The sequence below is a fragment of the Megalops cyprinoides genome, chromosome 24 (assembly GCF_013368585.1).
Source record: "Megalops cyprinoides isolate fMegCyp1 chromosome 24, fMegCyp1.pri, whole genome shotgun sequence".
In the NCBI taxonomy this organism is placed as follows: Eukaryota; Metazoa; Chordata; class Actinopteri; order Elopiformes; family Megalopidae; genus Megalops; species Megalops cyprinoides.
Genome location: NC_050606.1, coordinates 532,501 through 543,573, shown reverse-complemented (window position 1 = coordinate 543,573; position 11,073 = coordinate 532,501). Strand labels below are relative to the sequence as shown.

The window sequence follows — 11,073 nt, the reverse complement described above, 5'->3', positions numbered from 1 at the left end:
GTGTGTGTGTGAGAGTGTGTGTGTGTGTGTGTGAGCAGTCTGTTGAGTGTCTTTCTCTCTCTGGGTTTCTGTAGTTAAGGGTCAGCTCCTCCATGTTAGGAAGTAGATGCCTCCCAGCGTGTCTCCACACACCAGCTCTGAGGGGCGGCAGGGGTTCACCTCCAGACTGACGACGGGGGCAGCACACGAAAACATGCCCACCTGCGGGGGGGTGAACAGCACAGCGTTTTACACCGGCAGCACACGCGTACATGTGAAGTGCATACAACTCCCCTCCTGCTGATGACACCGGCAGACCTGTGTAGGCGCAGAGTGAGTGTGTAAAACCTGCTGATGACCCTGGCAGACCTGTGTATATGCAGAGTGAGTGTGTAAAAGACACCGGCAGACCTGTGTAGGCGCAGAGTGAGTGTGTAAAAACTCCCCCCCTGCTGATGACCCTGGCAGACCTGTGTAGACGCAGAGTGAGTGTGTAAAAGACACCGGCAGACCTGTGTAGACGCAGAGCAAGTGTGTAAATGTTGAACTGCACCTGCTTCTTGGTTTGTCGGTCCCACAGTTTGACGCTCCTGTCGTGGGAGGCGGAGATGATGGTGTCGTCTGTAATCCTCAAAACACTGACCCATCCAGCGTGTGCCTAAAGACCATCATCATTATCATCATCATCACCATCATCATCATCATCACCATCATTATCACCATCCTAATCACCATCATTATCAAACTGAGAGAGTAATTCATTAATTTAGACACAAAACCACAATTCAGAAGTGGTACATCACTTTGATCTAAAAAGAATAATTAAAGAGTAATGTTCAAATAATGGTCAAATTTTTGACAATGCATGCGTGAGAAGGCTGATTCACTGTGATGTTTGCGTGCTGTGTACTGTTGTTACCTGTGGGAGGGTTTTTGACGGATTTATGGAACAATGGATTGATTGATTGAAGTACAGAACTGCTCACCGGTTTCTTGCTGCTCCAGGTGCTGAGATTCGGCGGCTGGTTGAACCACATGTTCCCCATGGAATCACCGCACACCACAAACTCTGGGAGCCACAGTTTACAGCACAGTCAGTGTATACAGCACAGTGACTGAGAGTGTAGGAGGTGATGGTGTATATAACACAGTGACTGAGAGTGTAGGAGGTGATGGTGTATATAACACAGTGACAGAGAGTGTTGGAGGTGATGGTGTATATAACACAGTGACAGAGAGTGTTGGAGGTGATGGTGTATATAACACAGTGACTGGGTTCAGAGGAGGTGCTGGTGTATAATAACACAGTGACTGGGTTCAGAGGAGGTGCTGGTGTATATAACACAGTGACTGGGTTCAGAGGAGGTGCTGGTGTATATAACACAGTGACTGGGTTCAGAGGAGGTGCTGGATTCTACCTCTGTCAATAGCGGCCGCTGAGATCCAGGCTTTCTTGTGTTTCCTCTCTGGGTTTTCGTTTGTCTCTCTCATATCTAGAGAAGAGCTACTGAATGACCTGGACAGCTCAGAACCGGGACCCAGGGCAAACTGGGAGACAGACACAATTGCCAAACACACAGGCAAGTTCACATGATTACAAACACAGGCAGGATCAAACATTACCAAACACAGGCATGATCACATGATTACCAAACACACAGGCAAGATCAAACATTACCAAACACACAGGCATGATCACATGATTACCAGACACACAGGATGACAGAATGTTCATATATACAGACAAGGTGATCTGATTACCGAGTGCACAAACAACCACACAAACAGAGTAGGATGGATCTGAGGAAGATGAGAACTGTTGATGAAGGCACTCACAGCGAAGGCCAGTTCCATCCGCCCCTCCTTCTCCTCTCCCAGCAGCCAGGTGCTCTTCTCGTCATTGGGTTTCAGACTCAGGGTGCGGACGCTGTGCTCCCGCCAGCTATGGAAACAACAAACAGATGCCATGAAAACAGCACACACTAGTGCATATACTGCCACCTATAGTCAATCTTATAAATCTGTCTGTGGGATCTGCCGTGTCACTTTCTGTGTGATCTGTCGTGTCACTTCCTGTGGGATCTTCTGTGTCACTTCCTGTGGGATCTGCCGTGTCACTTCCTGTGGGATCTTCCGTGTTACTTCCTGTGAGTGTTTGAGAGTTGTGGTGGATACATCCTGTCTGTGTGGCATCGAGGGATTTTTACCTGATTCTTGCGCTATCGTCTTCATCCAGTGTGACATCAAGGATGGTTTCATCCTCACAGACACCCAGCAAGATGGAGCAGAAGAGGAGGAACTTCACAGGGGACTTCAGCGTGTAGGAGGACACCTTACACAACCTGAGGGGACAGAGTTTTCAGCAGTCAGCACCTGCAAACGCACAATGCAGTGCTGTGTAGGGTCAGAGGTTAAAGGCTGTGAACTCTCCGTGCGGTGATGTGAGGGGTCAGAGGTTAAAGGCTGTGAACTCTCCGTGCGGTGATGTGAGGGGTCAGAGGTTAAAGGTTGTGAACTCACCGTGCGGTGATGTGAGGGGTCAGAGGTTAAAGGCTGTGGACTCTCCGTGCGGTGATGTGAGGGGTCAGAGGTTAAAGGCTGTGAACTCTCCGTGCGGTGATGTGAGGGGTCAAAGGTTAAAGGCTGTGAACTCTCCGTGTGGTGATGTGAGGGGTCAGAGGTTAAAGGCTGTGAACTCTCCGTGCGGTGATGTGAGGGGTCAGAGGTTAAAGGTTGTGAACTCACCGTGCGGTGATGTGAGGGGTCAGAGGTTAAAGGTTGTGAACTCACCGTGCGGTGATGTGAGGGGTCAGAGGTTAAAGGTTGTGAACTCACCGTGCGGTGATGTGAGGGGTCAGAGGTTAAAGGCTGTGAACTCTCCGTGCGGTGATGTGAGGGGTCAGAGGTTAAAGGTTGTGAACTCACTGTGCAGTGGTTTGCTGCAGGTTCCAGTCCAGTCTCCACACAGACACAGAGCAGTCTCTGCATCCCACAGCGAACTGCCCCTCCGGCATGCAGGCCAGCGCTGTGACCGCACCGCCACTCACCTGTGACCGCACATACAGACAGCAATCATAGCAGCAATCACAACATACACTCACAAACACATTCCCCACATGCACTGTGCTTTACTGTGATGCAAGATCAGGCATCTCTAGTGAACAAATCAGCGAGGTACAGCTGCAGGAGTCTGCAGAGAGTGGAGCACAGTGTACAGTGTGGAGTACAGCTGCAGGAGTCTGCAGAGAGTGGAGCACAGTGTACAGTGTGGAGTACAGCTGCAGGAGTCTGCAGAGAGTGGAGCACAGTGTACAGTGTGGAGTACAGCTGCAGGAGTCTGCAGAGAGTGGAGCACAGTGGAGTACAGTGTACAGTGTGGAGTACGGCTGCAGGAGTCTGCAGAGAGTGGAGTACAGTGTACAGTGTGGAGTACAGCTGCAGGAGTCTGCAGAGAGTGGAGCACAGTGGAGTACAGTGTACAGTGTGGAGTACGGCTGCAGGAGTCTGCAGAGAGTGGAGTACAGTGTACAGTGTGGAGTACGGCTGCAGGAGTCTGCAGAGAGTGGAGCACAGTGGAGTACAGTGTACAGTGTGGAGTACAGCTGCAGGAGTCTGCAGAGAGTGGAGCACAGTGGAGTACAGTGTACAGTGTGGAGTACGGCTGCAGGAGTCTGCAGAGAGTGGAGTACAGTGTACAGTGTGGAGTACAGCTGCAGGAGTCTGCAGAGAGTGGAGCACAGTGGAGTACAGTGTACAGTGTGGAGTACGGCTGCAGGAGTCTGCAGAGAGCGGAGCACAGTGTGTTTTTGTGTTTTTGACTTGGTACGTGCTGCTGATGTAAGCACACAGCTGGAGGCAGCCTCCCTGCCAGGTGCGCATTTACAGGTAATCCGCTGGCCGGAGAGAGGAGCGCAAACGCGAACCCTCTGCCAGCAGGCTGGGTGTGACTGAGACGCTGGCCTGCAGGTCTGATCCAGGACTCAGCCTTAAAACTCAGGCTTGAAAAAGTGTCAGTCACTAGTGTACAGTATTTGATGGGGGCATACCATGACCAGAGCACTACGTCATTTGATACACTGGTCTCACTGGGACTCGCAAGACGGCATATTTTGGAGTCGCCTGCTGCTGGTTCCATGATGCGAGGCGTTGGACTGTGATCTTTGTGCCATCATTTTTAAATAAAAGCAAACTAAAAAAGACAAAGAGCTCAGACAAGGAATCCACTACAACGCTGATCTCCATCGAGGACACAGACCTAATCAACAGAGCCAGAGCTCAGACAAGGAATCCACTACAACACTGATCTCCACCGAGGACACAGACCTAATCAACAGAGCCAGAGCTCAGACAAGGAATCCACTACAACACTGATCTCCACCGAGGACACAGACCTAATCAACAGAGCCAGAGCTCAGACAAGGAATCCAAGCCTAACCAAAGTAAAGAGAGAGTAATGATGATGAAGAGCTACCTGTTGCCAGCACACCACAGAGTTCCCTCTCCACACCTCCATTCTTCCGCAGTCAGTGCCAGACACCACCACCTGCCCACACGGGAAGTAGCACAAGGCCCTGACGGCACCCCTCTGGCCAGGAGGACTCTCTGCATGTGTGAGCAGAATCAGCAGAAACTGAAACACACCACAATAATTAATGCCAACAGCAAAAGCAAAATGAAAATTGCACTCAAGGATTATGACATTTTTGGTTGCCATGATTAGCTTTAAATGAAACTTATGCAAAGTGAACCACCTCCAATAACAAAAGGAGATTTGATTGGTGCATCATTACCCATTGCCTGGTCCAGGCTCCAGGACCTTAAAGAGCAATCTTCAGAAACAGTGAGGAATGCTGGGACACCTTTCTCCCTGACGGCTAAACCTTGTATCCCTCCGCTGTGACCTGGAAGAGTGCTGTGATGGTGCACCTATGGCCGGAGATATAGGACCATGTGAAACATCACTGCAAGGTCATGTCTGGGTCATCAGCTGGGTCATTCATTCCGTACAGCTCATTTATAAAAAATATTTTTTGTATGGAAAAAATACATACAAATAATTCAGAACATGAGAAATAATATCTAATAATCCTATTCCTGAAAATGCAAATGCATTAATGGACAGACATATATGGTTAGCTACTGCATGCAGTCTTAGAGAGCATTGGCTGTTGATCTAGCCGTCTATACCACATTTTAAGACATTTTGTTAATTTAGAAACAAATGCAACGCTAGGCTAGCAAGCTACCTGAGAGCCAGACAGAGGGGGCAGGAGGGTGGTGAGCAACTGTGAAACTGTCCATGGACTTACAGACACACCTGGGCAGCCGGCAGGGTAAGAGTGTGTCTGTCGCCCTGGCCTTTGGGAAAAAGCAGACGTTGCTGAGCTGGTAGAATTACAGCACTCACCTCAAATGGCCGCCACAACTTCACTGTTCCATCATCAGACGCTGTGACTACCATCACATCCTTCTGCCTGACTTCCTGGCTCTCTTCCACACCTGAATACACAGGTAAACCCAGCACAATGACTCAGGTGAACACAGAAAAGAAACTGTATGTGTTTGTATGTGTGTATGCGTGTACATGCATGTAATTGTGTATGTGTGTTTGTGTGTGTTTGTGTTTGTGTGTGTGCACATGTGTACGTGTGTGTGTGTGTATATATATGCAAGTGTGTGTGTGTGTGTGTATATATGCGTGTGTGTGTATGCGTATGCGTGTGCGTGTGTGTATATATGCGTGTGTGTGTGTATGCGTGTGCGTGTGTGTGTGTGTGTGTATGCGTGTGCGTGTGTGCATGTGTGTGTATGCGTGTGCGTGCGTGTGTGTGTGTGTGTGTATGCGTGTGCGTGTGTGTGTGTGTGTGCATGTGTGTGTATGCGTGTGCGTGTGTGCGTGCTTGTGTGTGTGTGTGTGTATGCGTGTGTGTGCGTGTGTGTGCGTGTGTGTGTGTGTGTATGCGTGTGCGTGTGTGTGTGTATGCGTGTGCGTGTGCTTGTGTGTGTGTGTGTGTGTGTGTATGTGTGTGTGTGTGTGTGTGTATGCGTGTGCGTGTGTGTGTGTGTGCGTGTGTACCTGTGTGTGGCAGGATGCTGCAGTGCTGGACTGGGGCGTGGTGGGCGGGGATTCTGGTGATCTGCACCCCTGACTGCCACTCCCACACCAGCAGCTCCCCGCCTCCTGTGCCTGCCATCACATGCTTCCCCTGAGGACACGCCCACAAGAGCCAGGTCAGACTCCTCCCCTCACACACGCCCTCAACACAGCCACCAATCAGACTCCTCCCCTCACACGCGTACGCCCTCAACACAGCCAACAGTCAGACTCCTCCCCTCAGCTGCTCTGACTGCAGCACCACACCGCCCTCTGCTGTTCACTCACCACACTGCAGACAGAGCTCAGGGGCGTGGAGCTCAGGATCTCTCTGACGCAGCAGCCTGTCGCCAGGTCCCACACACACACCATCCCGTCAGTGGAGCAGCTCACCTGGGGGACACATTTACCTGCTGTCACCTTCAGCTTTCATGTAATCATACACTGCAAGATGTACATACCACACACACACACACACACACACACACACACACCCTCCCGTCAGTGGAGCAGCTCACCTGGGGGACGCATTTACCTGCTGTCACCTTCAGCTTTCATGTAATCACACACTGCAAAATACATACCACACACACACACACACACACACACACACACACACACACACACAAGCACACACTCACACACACACACTCAAATACACACACTCACACACACACGCACACATACTCTCACACACACACACACACTCACACACACTCACATACACACACACACATACTCACACACACACACTCACACACACACACTCACACACACACACATACACACACACACACACACATACACACACACGCACGCACACACTCACGCACACACTCACACACACACACACGCACACACAAGCACACACAAGCACTCACAAACACTCACAAACACACACTCACACTCAAGCACACTCACCACGGTGTGTGTTGTCCAAACACAGCCAGTGACCCAGTCTCTATGGCAGTGGAGGAGGGACTGCGAGAGGGAGGGGGGAGAGGGCTGGACCCGCCACACCAGCAGGGCCTGGAATCACAGAGAGGCAATACACATCAATCTCAGCAGAGACCACGCCCCCATGCCATTAGCCCCACCCATTACAGCCCCACCACAGTCACTGAGCGTCACACCCCCTTACCCGGTCCTTGCCCCCAGACAGCAGCTCCTCCCCACTGGGACTGAAGGACAGACACGTCACCCCCCCACTGTGACCCCTGAGGAGTGAGATCAGGCTGGGGTCACCACAGGGGTCAGAGGTGAAGTCCTGCAGTGACCACAGAGCGATGGTGAAGTCCTCTGTGTGTGTGAGAGAGAGAGAGAGAGAGAGAGAGAAGTATTTGAACTGAAGCCAAGCACAGCTCAGCATCTTCCTGGACATCAGGAATCATATCCAGTGTATGGGATTTAAGAGTATAAAGAAACTATGCAATAAAATTTTACAGATTAATTCATTTTAAACACTAATTTGAGCTCATGTACTGTGACTGAACAGACCTGCTTGTAAGATTTGATTTAATTGCTTGAACTGACAGAACTGCCAGATTTGGATACAATCACATCTGTTTGTTGATTGGCTATGATTTACATAATAAACTGGATTATGATTTGCTCAGTGATCCGATTGGTGGGAGGGAGTCACCTGATGCAGAGGCCAGGAGAGAGGAGGACAGAGCCAGGGCGAGGATGGGGCCCTGCTGAACCCCAAAGCTCCCCTTCAGCTCCATCCCTTCCTTCTGCATTCTCCACACCCTCAGGCGCTGGTCTCCGCCTCCGGACACCAGCAGCCCCGCCCCTCTCACCGCCCCGGTCTCCGCCCCTGACAGCGTCACTGTCGGGATCCAGATCAGGCACTGCACAGACACTCTGAGGTTCTCACTGACCCAACGCCGCTCCCCTGTGGAAGACATTTACATTTACATTTATTCCTTTGGTAGACGCTTTGACCCAAAGTGACTTAGAAGTAAGGAAGAGTACAACATGCAAGGCATTATGGGAAGGGGTCTCCAACAACAGGCGCAAGAGTGTGTGAATGTCTGTGTGTGTGTATGCTTTTTATGTGTGAGAGGTCATGCTTGTGTATACAAGTATATGATTGATCCGTGTTTTTCAAAATTGGCTCATAGGTTTTATGCACACATAATGACACACCTGATTCTACACTATACAGCATCAGACCATCACCATGGTAACCCACAGCTGCGTAACCCTCGGCAACTGCGACACAAAGTGCTGGGTTCCCTGCTGTTGGCTTCTGTTGGGGAAACAGAGTATCAGCAAAGCCACCGAGTCACGGCCAGCCATGACCGCAGGTGAGTGAAATCTCTCTCACCTCATCTCTTCCCAGCAGAGCCACGGCCTGCCCAAGACCACCCGACCACAGCTGCACCTGGACAGAAGAGAGATCAACAAGTTTCTGTCTGTCTACACATGCCTGTATAATGTGTGTGTGTGTATGAGCGTGTATGTGTATATGAGTGTGCGTGTGTATATGAGTGTGTGTGTGTATGAGCGTGTATGAGTGTGCGTGTGTATATGAGTGTGTGTGTATGTATACGTGTGTGAGTATATGAGTGCGCGTGTGTGTGTGTGTGCGTGTGTGTGTTGTGTGTGAGCGTATCTCACCACACTGTCAGATCCAGCAGTCATCAGCAGGTCTCCTCCCTCTATGAAGCTCAGCAGTTCTGCAGATCCTTGATGCGCATCATAGCGCCCCACACAGGCCTGGGCTGGAACTGACCACAGTCTGACCTCCCCAGACAGGCAGCCGGAGGTGAGGAGGCCGGATGGGCAGAACAAGAGGCTGCGCACGGACTGGGGGTGTCCCGCCAGAGTCTGGAACGGGGGTGGGGTGGGGGGCGCTTTTAGCTGGTTAGGTAATCAGCAGAATAAGAGCACAGTTTGCTTATTGCCACGCAGACAGAGGGAGACTCACCGCCACTCTCTCCATACGCACACAGTTCCACAGACGGATTCCCCCATCCCAACCCCCCACGGCCAGCAGCTGACCCTCGGAGTGAAAGGTCACGCAGTTCAGAGGGCAGGGATGAGGCAGGGTGGCTACCGGGCTGCAGTCTGGAGACAACCACAGCTGGCAGAGAGAGAAAATAAACATATTCCCATCAATCACAGATCACACCTCAGCCATAACCCAGACGGAAAATGCTCTCTCACCTTCAGACTGAAATCCAGGGACACTGTGGCCAAATACTTCCTGTCTCTGCTGACATCACTTCCTGTGATCCTGTTGGAGTGGGCATCCACATGGGTCGTCCTTCAGGCAAAGGGAAAGAGAATAATCCCTCTCAGTTTGCTGATGCAGGTTTGATGTCATATGATCATGTGATCAGTTCAGTACCTGCAGCCACTCTCGGTGTCCCACACCTCCAGCTGTCCGTCAAATGAGGTGGACGCCACAAGACTCTCCCCCAGGAAGACACACCCAGAGATGCCATCACAACTGCTCACCAATGACCTCACTTCCTGCGAACAACACCCACCAGCACAAGCAGCGATTACCTTCCTGAACACCTGAGAGGGCACCGCAGTGGGACTCGTGGGAGGGGCAGTACTGTTTCCTGGTTTTGTGACTGGCAGATGATGTCACCAGAGAGTGAAGGTGGGGTAGATCAGCAGGTGTCTTTACCTGTCCAGTCTCGCTGTGGAGGAGGTGCAGCCAGCCCCGCCCTGTGCCCACGACAGTGACTCCGCCCCCTGGACTCACGGCCACACAGGTGGGCTTGGAGTGGAAGGTGGAGACCCTCTCACTGTAGAGGATTCAGGTAACAGGTCATGTGACATAATGTGCAGAGGGTGCACCCCCCCCCCCCCCCGGGCTAACAGCAACAGCAGGAGGAAAGACCGCCCGTCTGGGGGGAGCGGCACTCACACTGTGAAAACTGTGGAACAGGAAATATTACACTGATCATATCGCTGGGGGTCCTACCTGGCCTCCGTCTGCACCTGCTCTGGTTTATTCAGCCACCGCATCACACACACCCCTCCAGATCCACCTTTTCCCACAATGCCCTGGGCCCAGGCGTGGGCAGCCCCTCCCTCCGGCTCATTAAGGGCCTGCTGCACAAAGAGAGCTGGCCAATGGGAGAGGAGGGAGGCGTAGCGTTGCAGGAAGCTTCGACACTCCCCCAGCCTGCCAGCGTCTGCTGTCGCCGTGGAGGACAGATTCTGGGACTTTTCTGGAATGAGAGAAGTAACACTGCAAACCGTCCTGAATCCAGAGGGGCTGCTGGGAATTGCAGTTCCCAGGGACTTGCTATGACTACACTGTGTTCAGAAAGGGCTGCACACACAGCTGAACAGCTGAAGTGGGTGCAGATGAACAGGTGAACTAAGACTGGTGGGAACTGTAGTTCTGTGGACTGGGAAGGGCAGGCAAAGGCTGCTGGGAACTGAAGTTCTCAGACACTGTTGCATTGCTCACCGAACAGGCTGTACGTCTCCAGGAGGTGGTGCAGGAGACCGTGCCTCACATTGGCGTACAGGAAGTGGAAACTGGAGAGCAGGAAGCTCAGAGCCTCCCATTGGCCACTGCCCATCTGAGCCAGGAAGAACAGAACAGCTGCATCACCAGTAAGACTCAAATCTGCGGCAAAGATATTCTATTCAAGAACCAGATATTCAGCTGGAGGCACTTAACATTGTTAATCGTGCCTATGCCATTGTCCAAGCTGTCTAATAAAGAAACAAGCCTAAAGGCAAGATCCATATATCACGTGAGAGGGGAAAAGTTCATGTTCCCAAGAGGAACATCCTATTCAGAGAATGGAGGACCAAAGGAAGACAGCGGCTACCTCCCGTTTTAGGATATTTTCAATATTTCTGGATGTTTGTAAATGAGCGGTGGCATTTGTATTATCTCAAAGAATTTAATAATACGAAAGTCACGACATATGCTGGTATGAATGTGAAGTTGTAAAATTCTGAAACCAGTTAAAGGAATTTGGACAATTTCAGGCTCCTGCATAGATGGGGACAGGTCA

General features: G+C 51.2%; 1 protein-coding gene across 1 annotated transcript in view; it reads right to left on the bottom strand.

The window, feature by feature from the left end:
• tep1 (telomerase-associated protein 1) overlaps nt 1-11,073 on the bottom strand; it is a 32,685-nt gene continuing 21,612 nt past the window's right edge. Inside the window, exons 33-56 of the mRNA XM_036518840.1 lie at nt 10,515-10,629; nt 10,020-10,269; nt 9,720-9,840; nt 9,432-9,556; nt 9,248-9,347; nt 9,009-9,164; nt 8,699-8,908; nt 8,406-8,462; nt 8,225-8,327; nt 7,716-7,970; nt 7,215-7,372; nt 6,995-7,102; nt 6,362-6,466; nt 6,056-6,185; nt 5,387-5,478; nt 4,770-4,905; nt 4,451-4,581; nt 2,905-3,026; nt 2,187-2,321; nt 1,816-1,921; nt 1,398-1,527; nt 966-1,048; nt 533-637; nt 1-201 (exon numbers count right to left, since the gene is read on the bottom strand). Coding sequence (XP_036374733.1) covers nt 82-201; nt 533-637; nt 966-1,048; nt 1,398-1,527; nt 1,816-1,921; nt 2,187-2,321; nt 2,905-3,026; nt 4,451-4,581; nt 4,770-4,905; nt 5,387-5,478; nt 6,056-6,185; nt 6,362-6,466; nt 6,995-7,102; nt 7,215-7,372; nt 7,716-7,970; nt 8,225-8,327; nt 8,406-8,462; nt 8,699-8,908; nt 9,009-9,164; nt 9,248-9,347; nt 9,432-9,556; nt 9,720-9,840; nt 10,020-10,269; nt 10,515-10,629 — 3,153 coding nt within the window. The 3' untranslated portion in view covers nt 1-81. The remainder of the gene's footprint in view (nt 202-532; nt 638-965; nt 1,049-1,397; nt 1,528-1,815; nt 1,922-2,186; nt 2,322-2,904; nt 3,027-4,450; nt 4,582-4,769; nt 4,906-5,386; nt 5,479-6,055; nt 6,186-6,361; nt 6,467-6,994; nt 7,103-7,214; nt 7,373-7,715; nt 7,971-8,224; nt 8,328-8,405; nt 8,463-8,698; nt 8,909-9,008; nt 9,165-9,247; nt 9,348-9,431; nt 9,557-9,719; nt 9,841-10,019; nt 10,270-10,514; nt 10,630-11,073) is intronic.